The sequence below is a fragment of the Anthonomus grandis genome, chromosome 7, assembly GCF_022605725.1.
Source record: "Anthonomus grandis grandis chromosome 7, icAntGran1.3, whole genome shotgun sequence".
In the NCBI taxonomy this organism is placed as follows: domain Eukaryota; kingdom Metazoa; phylum Arthropoda; class Insecta; order Coleoptera; family Curculionidae; genus Anthonomus; species Anthonomus grandis.
This window is the reverse complement of record NC_065552.1, coordinates 24,233,173-24,255,868: the sequence shown is the minus strand read 5'-3', so window position 1 is coordinate 24,255,868 and position 22,696 is coordinate 24,233,173. Positions and strand designations below refer to the sequence as shown.

The 22,696-nt window shown below is 34.1% G+C and overlaps 1 protein-coding gene across 2 annotated transcripts; it reads left to right on the top strand.

Moving 5' to 3' along the window:
• The first annotated feature begins 5,884 nt into the window (after positions 1–5,884).
• LOC126738733 (guanylate kinase-associated protein mars) lies at positions 5,885–21,264 on the top strand. Of its 2 annotated transcripts, XM_050444171.1 has the most exons (7): positions 5,885–6,735; positions 8,492–9,428; positions 15,467–15,678; positions 15,739–15,945; positions 17,602–17,880; positions 20,208–20,599; positions 20,656–21,264. In XM_050444171.1, the coding sequence occupies exons 1-7, from the start codon at positions 6,106–6,108 to the stop codon at positions 20,681–20,683; spliced, it is 2,685 nt and encodes an 894-aa protein (XP_050300128.1). In that variant the 5' UTR covers positions 5,885–6,105; the 3' UTR covers positions 20,684–21,264. The 2 variants fall into 2 exon arrangements, with proteins under 2 accessions (XP_050300128.1, XP_050300127.1); XM_050444170.1 differs by having other exon boundaries at positions 20,208–21,264.
• Positions 21,265–22,696: the final 1,432 nt, after the last annotated feature.

The window sequence follows — 22,696 nt, the reverse complement described above, 5'->3', positions numbered from 1 at the left end:
AAAAAAGAACTGCTGGCAATAGCAAACTTACACAAAACTCGTTTCATGAAATACGCCGTGGAAGATATAGCCGAAAAATATAATATAACTGTACTGCGCTTACCGCCATATCATTGCGAACTAAATCCTATAGAACTGATATGGGCGCAGGTAAAAGGATTTGTAGCAAGACAAAACACGACTTTTAAAATGAAAGATGTTAAGCTACTGTTTGATCAAGCCATTACGGAAGCGACACCAGAGAATTGGCGAAAAGCAGTCCAGCATGTAATTAAGCAAGAGGACAAAATGTGGGATCTTGACAACCTCATCGATCAGACAGTCGATCCTTTAATTATAATGTCAAGAGGTGATGACAGTTCGTCAGATGACGAAGAAGACTACAATCTATTATAATTTAAAATTGTTATACACTGTTCAAAAAGTGCCAGATCCAAAAGTGACATTTTCAACTGTTTTACTCTACATATTATGTTCAATAAATTTGTGAAAAAAATATATTATTCCATTTAAACAAAAGTAACTTTCTAAAATAAAATAGCATTTAAGTACATTAATTATAAGGTAAAAAACAAGTCCCAGTTGCACGCCTTTGGCGAACCGTTTTCAATGTTTATGTAACAATGGGCAAAACTCATAAATTGACCCAAAACCGGGTGGCACTACCTGCAATCAACGAAAAGAAAGAATTTTACATTGAAACTAATACCCAACTAAGGTAGTGGCATAAAATATTGGTGGATCACCAGGTACCACTTTTGCATACCTAATGAGGTTTTATTGCTCTACACACTTCTGAAATAGAGTATAAATGGTTTAACTCTTCTGTATGTATATCCAGAAATCTCAGTTAGTGCCGAGGAAGTACTTAACGAAATGCAGCTTAAATCGAGGAAACTTGATATTGTTATTTAGTTTTATTTGGCTTTTTTTGGTGTTTTATATAGATACCTAATTGAGTTTTAATCTTGTTTAGTTTTTTTAGGAGTCAATTTGTTTTTGTTACTTTAGAATAATTTTTTGTTTTTTTTTGTTTGCCCTGTGCCTGTTTTACTTTCCATATATTATATTAGTATCTTTTATTTTTCTTTATTTTTGTAGCTTTTAAATTAATAAAAGCATTTCAAAAACATGTCAATTATTTCTTCCTTCCTGATGAATAATACCATATCTCCGATAAGATAAACCATGTTGCCCCCCCCCCCCCAGGAATGAATCCTGGATACGCCACTGATAATTGTAGATATACCTCAAACAATCCTCGACAGCTCTTGGTAATTTTAAACATGCGTTAGATGCAGATAAAGCAAACTTAATTCGGATCTTTATCAGAACTAAAATTATACATGAACCTATTAATATTATAATAATTTAAAAAAATTGTTCTCATAAAAGTCTTCCAGGATAATCTTCGATGCTTTTTTAAAGTTTTTTTGTTCATCTTGAGCTAGTTGGTGAAGAGTTCTTATGGATAAGAATGGTGCCGGGCCTGTTCCGTATGTTACTGTGGTTAATCGGAATTCCTGTAGTGGTTCATCTGGATGCTCTCTCCAGACAATCCTTTGATATTCCTGATCTGCACTATCCACTTTTATTTGTCTATACATTTTTTCTATGTCTGCTATAAATCCAAGTCTGTGTTTTCTCCAGCGTAGTAGAATGTCTGACAGGTCATTTTGTAATCTGGGTCTGGTATGCATGTTTTCGTTTAAACTTTGTTTGTTGGTTGTTTTACATGATGCGTCGAAGACTACTCTAAGTTTCGTAGTTGTACTTTCTTCTCTTGTGACAGCTTGATGAGGTATGTAATATTTTCCTTGATTATAGGCGTATTTGGGCACTCTTTCCATGTGCCCAAGCCTTATGTATTCTTCCATAATTTGTCGATACTGGTCGTAGAGGCTCTTATTTTTTACAAACTTTTTCTCTAATTGTTGAAATCTTGCTATGGCTCGGGATTTTGATTCTCCTAATTGCGGTGGATACTCTTTGAAGGGCAGCTTCACTGTATAACTTCCATCCTTGTTTCTTTTTATTGTTTTTTGAAAGAGTTCCTCACACACTTGGTCTTCTGGCTTGATTTGCTGTTGACATGAGACTTCTTCTATTTCCCAAAATTTGGTCAGTTGATTATCTTCTTCTGTTCTTGATATCATGCTCTTTATTTGTAGGTGTTTACTCTTTTCGCTGATGATCATTGTTCCAGAAATAATCCAACCAAATTCTGTTTTTTGTCCTATTAGTCCATCCCGTTTTTTGAGCCCTTCTAGTATTATTTTCCCGTGTTCTTCTGCTCCTAGTAGTACGTCGATTGGTCCCGTTGTATTGAATGTGGGGTCTGCCAGAATAGTATTTTCCCATTCTCCTGCGTCTATCTCGTTTAACGGTTCACTCGGGAGCGCCTTCGTAATCCTTGGTAATACTAGCAATTCTGTTGTGAGTATGTAGTCGCTGGGAAATCTTGGCCTTAATTGGACTTTTATTTTTGACTTGGAAACACTCGATTCATTGTCGCCGACTCCTGATATTTCGGCGCGTATTTCTTGTCTTGGTAAAGCTAATGCTTGTGCAGCCTCTTCAGAAATAAATGACTACTGGGAGCCTTGATCAATTAACACTCTTAATAAATGGGACGTGCCGTCGTATGATGTGCCTTGTATTAGCGCTGTAGCCAGTAGAACTTCTTTTTCATCGGTATTGTTTCTTTCTTCAGCTGCGTGGTGAGTGCTTTGGGGGTGATTTCTTGAATTGTTATTTCTTGTGTTCGATTCATTGTATCTAGAGTTGACAATATTGGGCCTGAAGTTCGGTTCGTTGTTTCTCCTCAAGCTGTTTTGGTAGTTCTGTGGCCTTGAGGTGGAGTTTACATTTCTTGCGTTTGAAGTGGCTTGTCGGTCTTGATGTAGTAAAGTATTGTGGGGTCCACTGCAGATTTTGCAGTTGCTTGTTGCGGTGCAACTATCTCTCGAATTATGGCTTAAACATCTGGTACATAGTTGATGATCTTTTATTATCTTCATTCGGTCCATTGGTGATTGGCGCAAAAATAGATTGCAGCGCCAAATATTATCTCCTCGGTAGCATAGTTGGCATACTTGATCTCTTGGGAATCTATCTTTTTTTTTCTGAGTTGAGTGCTTCAAGAGACTGAAATCTTCTTTTTAAAAATTCTAAAATGTCTTCTAGTGTGGCGACTTCTAGAGGGTCTTCTAAAGTTTGCTCGTAGATTTTTGTCGTTTCCTGGTCCCATTTTCTGCATATTATTCTTCCTACTATCGGGTACCACGATGACGTGTCGTAGCATAGATTCTTAATGCCTTCTAGGCATTCGGTTGTGACATCATACAGTTGTTTAAGTTTTGGCACTGATTCGTACGTAATTGTCGGAAACTCATAAATCTTGTCTACTAATTTTGATACAATGAGACGTTTATTTTGATATCTCTGCTTCAATAAATTCCATGCTGCGGGGTAGTTTCCATCTGTTGCAAGTAGGTGCTTGATAGTGCTTTGTGCTTCTCCTCGAAGAAGGGATTTGAGGTGCTGGAGCTTCTGTGCATTTGATAATTTGTCATTTCGATAAATTATCCTGGTAAAAAAGATCGTCAAACGTGGGCCATTCTTCGTACAGTCCGTTGAACGTTGGAATGTTAATTGTTGGGATGGGTGTGTTGTTTGATAGATTTTGGCCCTCCTTTATTTTTTCGTCTAGCTTCTCTATAATATCATCGTATGACCTTTTAATTAGACGGTGGGCAGATAAATATTCCTTGCTTGTAATGCCTTTGCAGAGGATCTCGTTGTGAAGTTGCTGAATGGGACCCCATTGATTCTTGGTGTCTTCTTTTAGAAATTCATAGCGAGTTGTAGGTTTATCTCTGCAGAGTTCTTCTTCAATTTCTTCAATCAAAAATTAAAACTCTTGGACTATTATTTCTTTTCGTCTTAGTATTGCTTCGTCTTCTTCAGGCTTCTTTTCTTCTTCTGGTTTTTTGCACGTCTTCAAATGGCTTTTTAAATTATCGTACAATCCCTTAATTTGGTCCAAGTATTTCTTCATGAAGTAACTATGACTGAATTCTCCCATTTTTCTAAGCTTCTCGTCATTTTCTACAATTGCGTCCCATATTCTGTCTCCCTGTTGGTTTCTCTGAGTAATATATGATGATGTTTTTCTTGAGTTTGAATCTTTCTTTACATTGGTTAGAAGTTGTTCTAATTCTCCCGCTAGCTCCTGCTAGCGGAGGGCAATTTTATTCGTTTCTTCCATTGCTTTCTCGATGATGGGCGCGGCTGTTTTGGCTTGACTGACTTGTCTGTTTTGACTGACTTGACTGCTTTGATTGGCTTGACTGTTTTAACTTGACTTGTCTGCTTTGACTGGCTTGACTGCTTTAACTGCTTTGATTGGCTCGACTGCTTCGATTGGCTTGATTGCTTTGGCTGCTTTGCTTTGACTGACTTGTCTGCTTTGGCTGCTTTGATTTGAAGATGGAGTCGGCCCTTTTTGGCGGTTGCTCCTGACTTGACTTGACGATGGAGACGGCTCTTTTTGGCGGTTACTCCTGGCTTGACTTTAAGATGGAGGCGGCGTCGTGGGCGGCAACTCCTTTGGTTTAACTTGAAGATGGAGGCGGCGTCGTGGGCGGCAACTCCTTTTGTTTAACTCGAAGATGGGGCCGGCGTCGTGGGCGGCAACTCCTTTTGTTTAATTTGAAAATGGAGGCGGCGTCGTGGGCGGCAACTCCTATTGGTTTAATTTGAAGATGGAGGCGGCGTCGTGGGCGGCAACTCCTTTTGTTTAATTTGAAAATGAAGGCGGCGTCGTGGGCGGCAACTCCTTTTGTAGATGGAGACAGCGTCGTGAGCGGCTGCTCCTGGTTCAATTAAAGGCTCGAAGGACCATGAAAAGATCTAGGGCTTTTCCCTAAACCTTTTTTTATTCCCTATTACCCTATAGCAGCCTCACTATAGGTTTACAGGCAAGGGTGGCTTGGCCGTAATAGGTTGAGTAGAGAACCACTTGATTGTAGAATTCAATACTGGTTTATTCACAAAAATTAACAACTATTTATATCAGTCCTAAGATAACAATTCGAGGTAATTATACAAATCAAGGTGAGCATCGGAATCATAATTTTAACTATTTACTAATTTCGACCTTGCGAACTTATAGCAAACGTGAGCTTAAAATCCATCGCAAACACCTTGATCGGCTAATATAAACAATTTTATATAAATATGTATGAATATTTAAAACTACCAAAAAATGTAAAATATTTAAAAAATGTCGTTTAGACAATATTCTATGTACCTTATTGCTACCTATTATTATATAAGCTCACTTAAAACTTAAATTATATACAAATTAAACGTATATTTAATTTGGTAGTTATAATAACCAAATTAAAAAAATGCTGCATATCTTGCCAAAAACAGACCGACAATTTGTCTATTGACGTACTGACTATTATTTGTCATGCCCAAAAATGAGGGTATTTAGCACCTGACTTTTTTATAAGATACGGGGGATTCACCGAAGCGAAAATCTCGAGTACGTAATCAACAGAGACGGTAAAAGAACTTGAAGTGTGGCTGCTGCCGCTTAGATATCGCTCCATGTTTCAATTTCGCAATGAATTGTAATTATTCCTATTAATTATTATTTTGTGATGTTTTCCTTTTTTTTTGTAAATTAATTTAAAAATTGAATGTAGAAGTAAAAGTTTTAACGGTAGATATTAATAGCTTTGCGGTAGAGCGGTAGCCATAGCATGAAATCGGTAGATCTACCGCAAAAACGGTAGACCTGGCAACGCTGGTCGCTACCCAAGCGCCTCACTGTCAACCACTTGACACATGTCAAGAGCTATCAATTGTCTTTAGTTTTAAAAAACGTAACGGCTCGTTGGCTTTAAAATTGAAATCAAAAACATTGAATTTTTTAAATTCCTATATTAAAGCATCCTTTGACTTATTGATTGTGGCTTCCATTTAATTAACAAAGTTTAGTAAAAAAATATATCTATTCTACATATTAACGTATTAATTACAGTCCATGTGGTTAAACCTGTACATTTTTAAAAGCCTCTTAATAAAGTAGGTATGGATATATCTGATTTATTCAAAAGCTGCTTCGAAAGGGAAAAACTAGGACAGAGAGTAGTAGACCCTATCAAATTAGCTATTGACCGAAGGCAAATTAAAATAAACGAACGCAAAAACAAGAGAGACAATTTGTTAACTGTAATGAGGAACATAAAAGTGGATATGAGTCCCATTGTTGACTCCTTAGTTAATGGAAGGCCCAGAGATAGAGGTTCCAAAAGGAATTTAGATCCAAAATTTGCGAGTTCAACTCCAAATGTTTGCCAGAAAAATAAACCACAATCCCAATCAGTTGTACAAAACAATGAGGCGGTACAAAGAAGGCTGCAGAGGTTGGCACAGTGGAAGGCTGAGAAGGAGAAAAGGAAGCAAGCTGCAAAGGCAAAAGAGAAGCCTCTGTTTAAAGTTTGCCATGTATCTGATATGGTACCTTCAACAAATAATATAAGTACCCTTATTAAGGGAAAATCTATTCTCACTGCTGCAATAAAAAAGAGACAGTTTGCTCCTGAAAATTGTAAGTTTAATCCTCCAGCTGGAGTCAAACCAATTTCCCAATTTGTATTCAAGAAGAATTTAGGGCAAAATGCATTAGTTGGATCAAGCATTCAGAGGTTTTCAAATGATGTGAGTAATAAATAATTGACAAGTAAACATGAATAAGCAACTGTAAAAGTATAGGTTCTATAAAATAATTCCTCTGTTTGAAAAAACATGTACCATTTACCATATTGCTACCCTACCCATAATTTATACAAGTGAGAATTTTAGTAAATGTAAACTTATTAGTACATATAAGAATTGTCCACCATAATTTAAAAGAAAATTAAAGATATTTTTAGTTATCTCTGTTGAGTTATGTCATATAATTTACTTGGATTAGGAGCTTTTTGACTACATAATAATACAGAATATTAACCATGTTTTCTGTATTTAGAGTAAGCTGATTCCTAGGATAAGATCATTACATATATCTTTTTTGAATACAATAATTATTTGCAGAGTCGAGGAAAGCTACAAGTAGCTTTCCTGGAACCTGTATGCGATATTAATGCCTTTTGTATTACAGATTTTTCACAATCCAAAAAGTTAGCATAATTATTAAAATGTTGATTCATTAAATATATCTAACATAAAATACAATTTAGGAGTATTACTATTTCAAATTTAATTAAAATAATTTTATATTATTATGTATTACTATTATGAAAAGCTTAACTACTAAATATTTCTACTTATTAGGTTTTCTATTTATTAGGTTGCTTTTACGATAGGTAAAGTTTTTGTTTAGCGAAAAAGGCGGTTTATTTGAGCCTTTTATTTAAAAAATGATATGTTGTTAAGTTTGTTTATTAGAGTTTTATTTCTGATTTTTTATTATATTTTTATCAGAGTTGATGTTTCATTTTTTATTAGACTAACGCTTTAATTTTCATTATGCACGATAAACACGATCTGTATACATAGAAACATAAAATTTACAAATTTTTACAACCTAATTGATGGGTATAATATGTACTTGTGTAAGACGGATAACAGTATTAAAATTATTCATAAATTAAAACTCTATAAACATTTTAAAATTAGAAGTTATAAGTATAATTCTAAAATAGAATACAATATATAATATATAGGTACCAGTATCACAGAGAAAAATATAAATTAAATTATTGTTTATGTGTATAAAGGGCATTTGAAGTTAAGATTTCTTTAAAATTAACGATTTTTTCCTCGGATTTCGAGCCATAACAAAGCTGCTATAGACTAGGTGTATACAATAAATTTAGAAATATGAAACCAATTGATTCATTTAAAATGATTTTGAAATTCATAAAACATTAAACTTGTGCACCAATATTTGTCACATCAATTTTTTAAATTATAAATTTTAATAAAATTATATAGTAATATACAAAATGAGATTTACACTGTGTGTACATAAGAGATAATCAAATATTTACTAGAAACAAAATTAATTATGTTGCTTAATTATCTTGTATTATGAACATTTCTTCAGCTGTATTTCAATACATTAGCACCATTAACAAAAACCATCATTAAAGATTATTAATTTCCCAGAAAGTTAGTTGCCACTAAAGGATTCATTAGTCAGTATTTTGTATTTAATAATAATAATAATGATAGACTGTCTATAGCTTGCATGTAAACCAGCTTCTTTATCTTTTATATAAAAGTATTGTATAAAGGGATACCCATGTACCAATGCATAAGCTGGTTTATGCAGTGAAATATATCCTCACCAAAATCTCTTAAATCATTTCGCATTACTAATATCCTGACTATAAAAAACATGTTTGAAACTTAATTTAAGCTTATACCATTTAATGATTAAATGCTTTTCACCAAAACTTTTTGATTACAGAATAAAACTGACTCCATCACTGCACCAAGCACATCAAGATTAAGTAAGAAGAATCAAGTAGAAAAAAAGACACCCCAACGTACAACAGTGGCAAAAACTATAGAGAATCGAAAGCCTGTTTCTATTCCTACAAATAGGTTAAAGACAGGTCCAAGCCCATCAACTAGTGTAGTCCTCAAACATAATTCGCATACTGCTACAAGTACAAAAAGCCCTGCAAAATCTAAACTGGGAGCTGATCAAAAAATTTTCCAGAAAAATGTAGTTACAACTCGAAGCAAAAAAACAGCCAATACTTTGTCAAGTGCAACTAGTAGTAGTTCCAGTAACATTTCAACTACTAGTAGGTCAAAAGCAGGCCCAAGCCCATCAAGTACTGGAGTCCTCAAACATAATTCGCGTATTACTTCTAGTGCAAAAAGCCCTTCAAAATCTAGGCTGAGAGCTGATCAAAAAAATTTGCAGAAAAATATAGTTACAACTCGAGAGAACAAAACAGCCAAAACCTTATTAAGTGCGAGTAGTAGTAGTTCAAGTAACATTTCAACTACTAGTAGTAATGTAATACGGCCAAATCGTAATGAGACAAAAACGAAAGAAGAAAATGCAAAAGTAAAGAAAAATACCAATAATAATACAGAAATTGCCCCAGTGAGAAGAAAAGCAGCTGCTTCTCCTAAAAAAGCTAATGCAAAGAACGAGATCACGCGCAAGACAAAACCTGGAAAAATATTAGTAGAAGTCAACCAACCTGAAGATGTAAAATCAATTAGCAATAAAAATGAAGTGAAATGTGGAGAGAATGATGAGCAAGTTAAAACTATGCCATTAAGTAATAAAAAGTCAGACGCAATAATGAAAACCCCTCCTGTTCTGAACAAAACTGAGATCAATGAAGCCCCAGTTTATGTTAGTCCCTTTGTTACAATATCAAGAGGTAAGTTTTATTTTAAATCAAAGTCAAAATAAGCTTTATTATCATTAGATCTAGATCTTCTTGATAAAACCAATATAAATTACATTAGTTCAAAACCTTAAAATTTAAACAACTAGACAAAAAATATAACAGTAATAAAAATATCTGAAGAGTGGAGACAACATGATACCATACAATTACAAATAAAACAATTCAAATTATAATAAGGTCTACTATTGAACAATCTCTTAACTTTACTTTTAAATATTTTGTGGGAACATATGCCACTTTGATAGGTGGTTGTAGATCTTAATGCCCTCTTAACAATAGAGCTTTTTATCAATGATGAATGAGGTATAGGTAATTGCAATTTAGAAGCATTTCGAGTCATATGAGTGACATTGTTAGGTTCAAAACCTGTAAAGATATTTATGGATAATTGTAGTTTCTATAAGATTATGTAAGCCATATAGATTTAAAATGCCTTGGTTTTCAAACAGAGGCCTAGAGTGTTCTCTATTGGCTGCCCACAATTGTGGCTATCTTCAGAAACATTAAAAGTAAAAATGCGAGAAGAAATTTGTATGTCATATAAATATTTTTCATATACTAATAGAAAAGCGCTTTTGGCTAATAAATAGCCATCATTAATGCTAACTAAAAGGTGTAAAGAATATAATTTAAGAAGGAACGGTTAATAAAACTATTTAAAAATATATTAAACGTGAGTCGTGTATATATCTTGCGATAATCTGATTGAATGCTATTAATTTGTTGTTTTAATCAATCTATAGGAATGGAGGGTATATAAATAAAGTAATTTATCAGGATGTGCCAACGTGGGTGTGCATATTTAAAAATTAAAGTGAATGAAGTCTATTTACTCTCTTCTGCAGAGGAACAAAATTTCTTCTTAATTAAGTTTGTGTATTTAAGCACTTCAGAAAATATCCAAGAAATCCAAACGCATAAAATTTTTACTTTTAGCGTTGACTAAAATTTTTGAATCTTCATCGGAATCAAATTTGTCCCCATTGGGCACCATATAAAATTTTATATACAAACAATAGCTTCTTTAATACTTATTTGATCATAACATTGCTATAAAATTGTGGTGTTGTCTGCAAATAAGATAAACCTCCCAATTATATCATAAGATGTAATATTATTTATAAAAAGTAAAAATAATACTGGAACCAAAACTGACCCCTGAGGAACAACCCAATGATTTTCTGATATCTCAGATGTAGAAGACCCAATTAAAACCCTTTGGCAATGGCGAAACAGATATTGGTGGAGCTTCTACAGCGATGTGATGATTGACACAGACAAAAGCTTTTGAAAGATCAAAAACTGCTGCTTACTACTGATTATATTAATAGTGGACAAAGATGTCCAATATAAAATTTTATAAATTTATTTTTTTTATTATATTAATAGTGGACAAAGATGTTTACTATTGATATAATCCTTCTAAAAGCGTGTACTGTAATACTCTCGAATGCCAAATTGAAGAGAACTTACTATATTGTTTGAATTAAGGAATGAAATCACCCTAAATAATTAGTATATTGCTACTTCTATTTTTTATGATGATATTCTTATGGCTCTTTTTTCAAGCCATTCCTTAGGCTTCGATTTTTTTGTATTGCGTTTTAGCTTTTCTATTGAGACTGTTTTACTTAAGTCACTTGCTCTATTGGTTTTAAATAAAAATGTGGAAACCTTTAATGGAACGATTTACCTGCTAACTTTCTTAATGCTGATAAGTCTAATAAATTTAATATACAATTTTGTAGTATTGAGTATTTTAGGTCTGTAAGTTACATTCAATTTTTAGAAAAAGATATCTTTAAAACAATTCGTATGTAATTTAAAAAATATTTTAGGTAGTACTAGGTTTGCTACCAATTCTATTTTAGTTCTTTTTTTACATTGCTATGTGTTGTTCTTAACTAGTATATATATCCTTTTAAGAATTCTTTCTGCAATTCTTAGACGGTTTTCGTTTTCTTTTGTCATCGTCCATGTTTCACATGCATGCATGTTTTCATATTTTGCAGCGTGAAACACCACCGATTAGCATTCTGTTGTTAATTTCATGTGTTATATTTTTGTCAGAGGTGCTCGTACCAGCCAAATATTTAAACTGATAAACACTTTCAAAATTCTAGGGGTTTAGCGCCACAGAACATGACTATATGTCGACGACAATATATGTCGTCGTTCTGTTATTGTTATAGCCATGTATTTTGTTTTATCTTCGTTGATTCGAAGCCCAACTTCTTTTGGAGCCTTTTTCAGTTTTATGAACTCTTCCTTGGCACTGACACTTGTATTTTCCACTATATCTAAATCATGAGCGAAAGCCAGCACTCTACAAGAACCCTGATTTTTAAAGAGTAGCGTTTCTGTCCTTGCTTTTCGCACAATGCTCTCCAAAGCGATATTAAAGAGAAGTAGGAACACATCTCCCTGTTTGAGACGACTGTTGTAAAAAAGATCGACAGTGTTCCTTTAAGTCTTACTGCACTTTTAGATCCCTCTGCACAAGCTTTTGTAAGATGGATTAACTATTTTAGTATGCCCAGTTCCGCTATGGGATTCAACAATTCCACTCTTATGATGATGTCATATGCTTGATTAAAATCTATAAATTGCTGGTGCAATGCTCTGTTGTATTCCCAACGATTCTCTCAGTTGCCTAATAGTGAATATCTGATCCACTGTCAATAGGTTAGTTTTGTAAAATCATACTGGCAATCTGCCAATTGATGCTCTAAACTGGCGCTCAGTCGTTCCAATAACAGTACGGAGTACGCTTTATATCCTCTTAATAAGGCATATTCCTCTATGGTTTGCGTAGCACATTTTATGGCGCTTTTTTTGTATAGGTATTATAACACTTTCTTTCCAGGTGGTTGGTATTTACTTTTTTTTTCAAATTTGGCAGATGAGCTCATAGAAAGCTAGCACTGGGGGTTTTCTTCTAGTTTTCAGAGACTTTCGCCGGTAGGGAATCGTTTCCGGGGTTTTGTTGTTTTTTTAATTTTTGGATAGCACGTGACACTTCTTGTAGGTTCTTTCAACAAGGATTCGGCTATATGATACGTATATTCATTCATGCCTGGCCTTGTCTGACCGCATGTTAGTAAAAAGTATCTTCTCCAGGTCTAAGCCGTTTTTTATATTTTTTTACCTCTTTAAAGAAATTTCTTGTTCTGTTGTGCATTCTATTTGACTCCAGCTCTTTGAGAAAGTTGTTTCCGCGTTCTCTTTTTTGGTTTTTAATGTATTTCTTACCTCTTTTCTGGACACTCCATACTTGTATCTGTTTTGCTCAGTTGGATCTTGCAGAATTCGTAGTCGAGCCGGTCTCTTTAATTTTAAGACCTCGCATTCCTCGTAAAATCATTTCTTCTTTTTAATATACATTCTTTTTCCTATGGTAAGATTGTATACTGTACAGTGCTTCAGCATTGTTTGGATGCCTTCGTAGTCTCCAAAGTTGTTTAGTATTCTGTTTTTTTTTTTTAAATCGTACGTGTTCCATTTTAGGATCTGTTCTGGCTTGTTGTTCTTTTGCTTAGAGATTTTATAAATTTGGCTCTAAGTAGAAAGGGTCACTACCTGCGTCAAGTCCCCGTGCATTAACTAAAATGTGATCAATCCGATTTTTTGTTACTGCATTATTTGAAATCCAGGTGTGCTTGTGAATATTTTTATGACCAAACATCGTTGATTTAATGAGAAAATTATTTGAAGTTGCAAAACCCCCATTTTCATTACATGGTTTATATAGGGTGTGTTTACCGTTATGTTAGGGTAAAAACTTCTTCCTTAGCGACTTTAGCGCTAAAATCTCCTATAGAAAGTGTTGCGTCTTGACTGTGCAGAGCTACAAGAAACGTCTCCAACTGGTCTTAAAAGGCATATTTAGTAAAATTATTTTTTTCTTTAGCTGGCGCGTGGAGTGATATTATCGAGATGTTGTAGTTTTCCTCTTAGTCTTATGTAGCAAATTATTTCATTTACTGGTTTAAACTAGATGACAGAATCTAGCATACTTTTTTTGCCGAAGCTTTCCAGTTTTTCTATTATTTTTGTTGCTGCTGCAGGCCTGTACCAGCTTAGCACAGTCAAAGTTCCACTGTTTTTCCAAGTTCCATTTTCCTTTCCATGATCGTCGTCATATGTCCGTCCTATTACAAGTCATCTTGTTAATTTTCATAACAAGGTCGTCTTTACAAGGTAGAGTTGTTGGTCCTACCCTCGTTCTTTATCGGGAATTGGGACTCGAAGTGATGTGTCCATAGTTACTCAATTCACTCGTCCTCATCACAGGCGAAATTTGTACACTAGTACTAGTACATACACAAATACTTACACAAGTATATAAGGAACTGTAATAGTGAATTGTCATAGTACATTGTGGCACTACTAGTTCGACTCTTTCGTTCGACCTTAATATATCAAGTTTGTACATACATTTTTCACAAGTTTAGATAAGGTTCCCATTTAAGTACTTGATAAAAACACCTAGATATTTTATTTCCTCCACTGAACCTACACCTAAAAATTAATTTGCAAACACCTTATGTACTAAATTCGCGTGCGTGCAATATATTATGTTCTTGATGTCTTTTTGAAAAGCTAGTCTTGGACCAAAGAGTACAATTTGAATCATTTTTTAACATCCTACCAAAAATAAGATGTCCACACACTTAGATGCTGAAGGCTTTCATCTGTATTTTTCTAATGGGTCTGACCAAGTTATAGAATCTTTTTCTATATTAAAATGCATGCCATTACTTTTGTTTTTTACAACGTTTCTTTTATGAGGTGAGACAGATAATTAATAATATCACACCAAGCAGAAATAAGGATTGTCATGATATTAACACAAAAATAATTAAAATTTTGAAAAACCTTTTCTACCCATATATGTATATTATCTATTCATTCACCAAACTTATAAATTAAACCACATGGCTTTTGATTCAGTTTCTCATAACATCCTCCTCTCTAAGTTACTTTATTACAGGAAGACAGTGTCCAGCTTATAGCATCATATTTCCCAGAACATTCTCAAAAGGTACAGTACAAAGAAATTTTATCACCCTGTACATTCTAGCATGGGGCTCTCCAAGGATCAATATTGGGGCCAGTTCTATTTCTAATTTTCGTAAATGATTTAGCGTCCCAGATGTTGCAGGTCTAATAATTTTGCAGATGACCACCATTTACACAACCTACCTTTCTTTCCAAATTAATGTATCAAGAATACCAGAGCATCTATCTAGTCTTCAAAACTGGTTTCTTGCAAACTAACTCTGCCTTAATAGGGACAAGATGCAGTCTATAAACTAAAGAAGGCAAAAACAAGATTATCCTTTAATGAGTAGCTGTCCTAATGAGATGAAATTGGGAGTACCATTTAAAAGAAGTCTGCGCTAAGCTCTCTAAACTATTGTGCCTGATCAGAAATTTGTCACATTGTGCTTCCGACAAGTGTTTCTTGGCGGTATATCACGGATGCTTCAGTTTGATAATGGATTATACAATCTTAGAATGGAATCATTCTTGTCATGGCCTTAAGATCTTTAAATTATATAGAATAAGGTATATGGCAGGACTGGGTTTCAGGAAGAACAGTGGTCAAACTTTTATAAGACTTGGGATATGAACATTTCCAAGAGTTTATATCTAATGTTTGTCAAGCAGTATCTGCCGCTTTTTAAAACTCATCAGGATGTACATAACTACCTGACTAGGCACAAGAATAACCTAGTTCCCAACCATCTTCAGCTTACAAGATCCAGAGCTTTTTTGGCTTACATTTTTTTTTCTGCCAAACAAAATAAAATATAAAAAAAAATAATGTGAATATGTTTGTTTTTTAATGTACCTTTATTTTCATATTTTTAATGTTCGATATGTAGCTAATATATAAACCTGTGTGTTTTACTTTTTTATTATATTTTGATGTTATATTTGACTTGTAAAAATACTATATTTGTATCATACTTATCAGTCAACTTCTATTTTAATATTTACAGGGAAAAGGGAGGCTCTACAAGAGTTTAAAATGAGAAGTTCCATGGGCCCAGACATCGATAAAACACCCAACATTTCAATAAAACGAAAAAGCATAAAGGCTAGTCCAAGAGATTCTAAAGTTTTTACTGCCCACACAAGTCCTAAGGCTGGTGCAGATTATTTCATGACCCAACTGAATAATGAAATTGATAGGATCAACCAAATGTGCGCGGTATGATATTATACAAAATAACAATTTTAGGGGGATTTTTTTAGATTTTACTATTTGTAGAAATGGGAGGCTTATCTAGACGATCCAGAACTACCAGAGGAAGCCACTACTTCCATAAACGTCACCGTTGGCCACTCGCAACTTCTAATTTCGAAGAAGTTTAATCAATTCAGGCAGCTCATAATTCAATGTAAAACACAACAGTATGATGAGAAAGAAATTACTTGTGAAGACTTGCATGGATTTTGGGATATGGTCTATATGCAGGTAAGGTTTGATTACTTTCAATTCTAAAAGCTACTGACCAACTTAACACAGAATTAAATTAACTCAGCCCCCTTAATTTCACTAAGCAATTTTCAATTTTTATATATTTATATATTGTATCAATAGTTTTGTGACAACCAATCACAGATACCAAAAAAAAACTAAAAAAATTCAAATTCAGGTTTTAGAGACTTGCATAGAATTTTAATGCCGGCATGTGCAATTTGCTTTGGAAAGATTTCTTTTACAAAAATAACATAAAAATTACTCCAGGACAGTTCGATTTCTGAATCACATTAGATTTTTATTGTAAAATTGAGTCAGAAGTAATACAAATATTAATACAAAAAAAATGGATTTTGTAAATTTGTACTGAAAGTACCTTATGCATGGCCAAAGGTCTTTCACCACCATACAATTTCTCCAATTATCGCAATTTTTGCATTTAAATTGAAAGTTTAGAAATTTTTTACCCATGTGAGATCACTCGCTACGCATACGTAGTTTCAGTACAATTTTAATATAAAAGTTGGTGGTAAATAGTACAAAATATTAATAGAATCTTGAACTATTTAAATATTTTTACTAAAATCTCCTTTTGCACGGCCAGAGGTCTCCCACCACCATGCGATTTTTCTATTATCTGGCTACAATACAACTGTAAAAAAATTGTACTAAAAATTATTGAGCAAAAACGATTTTGCATAATGGGACATACGCAATTTCTTCATTTATCACAATTTGTAATCTAAATTTAAATTTTTTAAATTTATTTGTAATCCTTAAAAATGTATTTATTTGTAAACATCTTTTTAACCAGACGATTTTCTAAATACGACACTTTACAATTTAAATAGAGATTCATTGTGATTAATGATTTCTTATGATTTTTTGTTAAAACCTTAATAAAATAAAACAGTAAAAAAATAGGGTCATTTAAACCCTTAATCCTACCTATATGAGATGCTCGTGGCATCAATTTTATGCTTTGAAAAATTCTGCAACTTGTAACAAATAAAGCAAATTGTAGTAGATATTTAATTATGTTTCTAAGGATATACAGGGTGTTTTAGAACTATGGGATCAAACTTCTGAGGGTTGTTCAGTGCAACAGAAAAATCCATTTGAGTATAGGAACCCATGTCCGGAAATGCGTCACTACGCCACTACGGCCCTAAGACGCGTTTAAATTTAGAAAACATATTAATTACCTAAATAGGATCTGATGCATTTATTTTTACCTTTTGTATATGATACCATCACAACAATTGTTTAAAAAATCTTCCTCCAATCTCAATACACCGATTTAAACGCCGCACATGATTTCGGCACATTTCCGGACATGGGTTCCTATACTCAAATGGATGCTACTGTTGCACTGAACAACCCTTAGAAGTTTGATCCCATAGTTCTGAAACACCCTGTATAACCCTGAGACTATTTAATATTTTTTTAATTTCAAGCATCAAATTTCTTGTTTTATTAGACATTACTGCCAAAACTGAAAGTAAAAAATTAATTATTGCACTTCAGCCAAGAAAAAAATCAGGTTTGCTTTAATAAAAAAGTTCCAAAAAAAGAAAAATTTTAGATTTTTATATTGAATAAGTAATTCTCTCGATTGTTAACCTTCGTTCTGACGTTGCGGATTTTCAGGTTGAAGATTTGGATAAGCGATTCGGAAATCTGGACCGGTTAAAAGAAAATAATTGGGAGGAGATGTTGCCGCAAAAGAAAGCCCCGGTTAGAAAAACGAAGAATGTTCGGGGACCCGCGAAGAAAACCACCACAAATTCGAAGTTAAGAGACATGATCAAGGCAGCGAGGGCGAAGAAAATGGCTGGAAATGACGGGGAGATTCATCAAGAGGACAAATGTCCGAAAATGGTGGAAATCGGTCAAGTTGAGGCGAGGACTCCGTTAAAGGAGCAACAGGTAAAATGTCTATTAAAAAAAAAACAGATTTTTTTCTACTACCGTGCGTAAAGTACTCACTTCCCAGGGTATGTAAAGTTTCGCAGTGTGAATGTGTTTACACGTGTGTAAAATTCCCTTTTTTATTCATGGAAATTGTCGAGTTTCCCGTTCATAAAAAAAGGATAATTTTACACACTCTTTTGTGAATTTTTCTACATGTTTCACTATGGTTAAAGTAGAAGTACATTTTATTCAATTAAAAAAGAAAATATTTGGTGGAAATTTTTGTATGGAAATACACTCTCTGTGGGAAAAGGCAGCGGTGTTTATTTTCGCAATATTTATCTACACGCTCACCCAAGAATCGATACCATACAGCAGTTTATAACACGCGCTTAAATTCGATCATAACTTCATGCCTTCAATTTTTGACAATGAGACTCCAAAATACGCCGTGGCCGGGTGTGTTATAGTGAGAGACCAATTCTAATCGAACTGGGATCTTTATTTATTTATTTGCTTCAGTCTTTTTAAATTTTAGTTATTTTATTGTTAGTTTTCATTCTTTAATTCTTTTTCTAGCTCTGATTAGCATTTCTACGTTAATTTTGGTTTTCTTCTTTATCTTAGTTTTTATTATGGAAGGAGTTTCTTCATATTCTTGGGGATGGAGTTTATTTCTTTTTGTTTTGGCTCTTGCTTATCTGTTTATTTTTGGATTGTGAATTTTTCCTATTTTATTTCCCTTAGTACCAATCTCTTAAACATCTTTATAAGTTACCATCTGACGCTCTTAGGTACCCAGATAGAAAATCTTTCGACCAGTCTCTTCATCTTGAGTGCTTGCCCGACTCGGCGGAAAATCCCGGCTAATACTCCAGCCATTTTCCAAACCTGTAGTCCCACAATGTGCCATAGCATACTCAGGTGGAGCACTAAACAGGTTACACTTCACAGGTCACTTTGTATCAACTCTTTTGGTCATTAGAATGACGGGCCATGAATTTATCGAATGTCAGATCCGGCTCTGGTTGGATGTGCCGCAGCTTAGCGGTTTCCTTGTTTTCATAATAAGGAGCCACTCACTTTAAGTGGTGGCTTTTGTATCCTGTAAAGGACATCATTGATGACTTCCAGAAGTTTGTATGGACTAGCCATCCCAGGATGTTTGATGATTAGATTTTCAACATTAGGTCCCCAAAGTGATTAAGTATTCTCACAATGGCAAGTCATCTTCTCAAGTTGGCTTTTTCCCTTCCTTCATCCAATTTAGGGCTGTCTGGATATCGGGATCTTCCTCTTGGTCTTTTATAAGATCCCCATTTTGTGTAGTATCATCGACGACGGTGCTTCTTAAGCTTCTTTGCTGAGACTCTATCTCCTCTGCTCGCTGGCAATGCTCCGTTCTCCAGACAGAATCTTGATACTTCTTGCTGAATACACCGATATCCCCTTCTCATCGACCTTCTTTAGTTTAGCGGGAATGGAACTAAAGCCTTCTGGACAGTGTCTTCTTATGTGACCTGCTTTGCCACATTTCCAATACTCCAACTTTCGGTCCTGGCGGCTACGTTGTCCTCTCCTGGAATCACTTTCCAGGGTCGGCCTTTGTTCCCGTTCTTGACAGTTTCGAACCCCAGAGAAGATGTCCTAAACCCATATCTCTCCAACCTCCACAACAATATTCCGTGATCTACACAATCAAAAAGCCTTGGATATATCACAGAAGACTGCTGCAATAACATCACCGAAGTTAAGAGCGCTGTAAAGGAATTGAGGAAGATTAAAAATGGCATCACCTGTACTTTAGGCTTCTTGAAAAAATCTAAATTGATGTGAACATAGAATGTGTACAAATGATGCCATTCTCACCCTCCTCAATCTTTTAACAATTTTAGACATGACGGAGAGTAGAGCTGTTGATCGAAATTTTCCAATTCGTTTTGACAGAGACGTAAACTTTATGAAATAACTCCTAGTGTGAAGTCTACCACGTTTAGTGTTTGTTGGATTTTTAGCTTTACATAATTTTATATGAAATGAAGGAGCTTCGTACCAATAGAGAGTAGAGAGTCCTGCATTGGTACAGTGACAAATAACAATGACCAAAATTTAACACCATATAGATAGGAGGATGGCTTCGTAAATTGGATTTAATGAGGACATAGATCAATCGTTCAAAGATTTCCTATCGTTAAAATAAAAGTATAAACTGTTATTTGGCATAACAATCCTGACTTTCGACTTTATTTTTGGATCGAATAATAGAATTGTAATACATTTGCAGTCTATTTTTACCTCAACAATATGTGATTACACCTGGTATAGTTTTAATTTTTTTTTAGGTAATCCAATTATCAAGCACAAAGAGCACAAAACGCCAAAGCCTGCGAGCGTCAATACTAAAAGCGGAAAGTCTAAAGAACCGATGCAGCACATCCCCGGGATTAACGATGATGAAACTATCGCAATCCATAAAACAAAACAATGGTCTCACGCCATATAAAAGTATTTTAAAGCCCGACGGTTGCAAGTCCACCGGCAAGAAATCAGTTGTGTTCAAAGATGTCTGTAGTCCGAGCCTATTACGGCAAACTAGACTTTTCGACGCCGCTGACGATTTTTTGAATAGCCCGAATGAACAAATACCTTGGCAAGAGGTGAGCAAAACACGCGCGAGAAGAAGTTTAGAATTTGAGACGGATGTTGAGAAGGAAAATACACCAACGTACAGAAGGTCGGCCCGAGTAAGAGCTAGACGCAGTTTAAGTGCATGTTAATTTTTGGTTTCAGAATTTATTTTGTTGGTCTTGATTGGTGAATTTGCTTGTGACGTATTATTAATAAGTTTCCAACTGGATATACGTTTTTGGTTATATGGGATGCCATACGTTTTAAGTGGTGGAATCCCAAAAAGGGTAAGAGAGAGATTGGGGGAAAAACTGTGCATGTTTGTGATCAATAAAGTATTCATGATGAAGTTGTTTGTATAAAGGGAAAATTGATTTAATCAGGAAAAAATCATAAAATTTAGCAATTGATAAACCAAACTTTTGACTCGATTATTATTATTTTCGATACTAAACTCGTAAATAGCGATCATAGATTATATGCTTTCGTTATATGGCATAACTGTCAAGCTCCTTAAATTAGTAAGGAGCTGTGTTATAATTTACGAAGTATTGACTTTTCCAATATAATTTTTACTTATTAATGATGAGCTGCCATTTATTTTAGGTAATGTTTAATTTTTTTGGATCTTGAAAGTTTCAACTGTTTGAACATCTTCTATTATATATTCAATATTTCATGTTTTATTTTTATGGTTATTATTATTAGTGCATTCTATTTATGTATATTTAATATTTTGTTTATTAGAGAAATAAAAATCAATATTTTAGATTCTGTTTTTTATTACTCATTTTGCCAAAACTTATTGTTTTAACAATTTTATTTATTGTTTAAACATTTTTTTTAATATACTATTATTTGATAATTTTTTTTTACAAAATATTAACTTATCTGGGCATAACATGGGATATTTTATTTATTTATTTAGCAGTTTATTTCCAACAGGCAAAGCCCAGTTACAGGAAAATCTACAATTATTAATGTTTTGAAAGTGTAAACAAGTATTAAATTACTATAAATTAAATAACAAAAAGAAAGAAAAATAAGGAAAACTTTAATTACTATAGTAACATCATGTAGATATCAAAATTAAAGGAGATGTAAATTAACATTAGAATGAACAAAGAAAGGGATTCATGGAACAAGGGAAAAAAGGAAGAGAAAAGGAATTATGGTAACTGTTGGTTTGTCAGAGACAAAACTGGATCCTTTATGGAGCATACAAATATGTCACAGGTTGATGATACTGAATTAAAAATTCTGCACATTTGATATACGGACGGGATCCTGAAACCTAATGTTAGTTCTGGCGCGATCTAAAGCAGAAGTGATATTTGCTCTAGAAGCAAATCGTGGTACATGAAATAGAATATCGTTCAAGAGAGGAGGAGAATTTATTTGATTATTGACCAACTTATATAAGAATGTTACAAAATGAATTGTTCTCCTCATGGCCAGAGATTGCAGATTAAATCTACCTAACATCAGATCATGATCATGTCCCCTAACAGGATATGCCATCCTCATGAAACATAAGAAAAAGGAAGAAAGGACACCTCACCAAGGAACCGTATTCCAGTCTTGATCTAACAAAGCAAAAGTACAATAGTTTTATTGAGTTTGAGTTGTTAAAGAGTCGGCTATTTTGAATGACAAAACCCAGAAGTTTCAACGAGGAGGTCACTGTCTGTTCAATATGTGGCACAAATGTGAGCCTATCGTCGAATACAACCCCTAGATCAGAGTACTTCTACAGAGGATTTGATTGTCCATATTGTAATTAAACAAAATAGGATCCTTGGTTCGGTGAAAGGAGATCACACAGCATTTCGAGATGTTAAGACATAACTGATTTCGACTGCAACACCCCCTAATTAGGTCTAAGTTACTCTGTAAGAACAAGCAGCCCAAGATACTATTGATACACCAGAATATTTTCAGATCATCAGCATAAGCTAGTCTAAGGCAGGAAATCAATTCTATAAGATCATTAATATAAAAGATAGAAAGAAGTGGGCCGAGATTGGATCCCTGTGGGACTCCAGAAGTTGAAACAAAGGTATTAGATCTGCAACCTTCCACCTCAACAAACTGTAGACGGTCAATAAGGTATGACGAAAGCAACGAAATTAGCCTTTCTGAGAAGTTGAATTGCTTGTTCAATTTTTCCAGCAGAATGATATGATTTATCTGATCGAAAGCC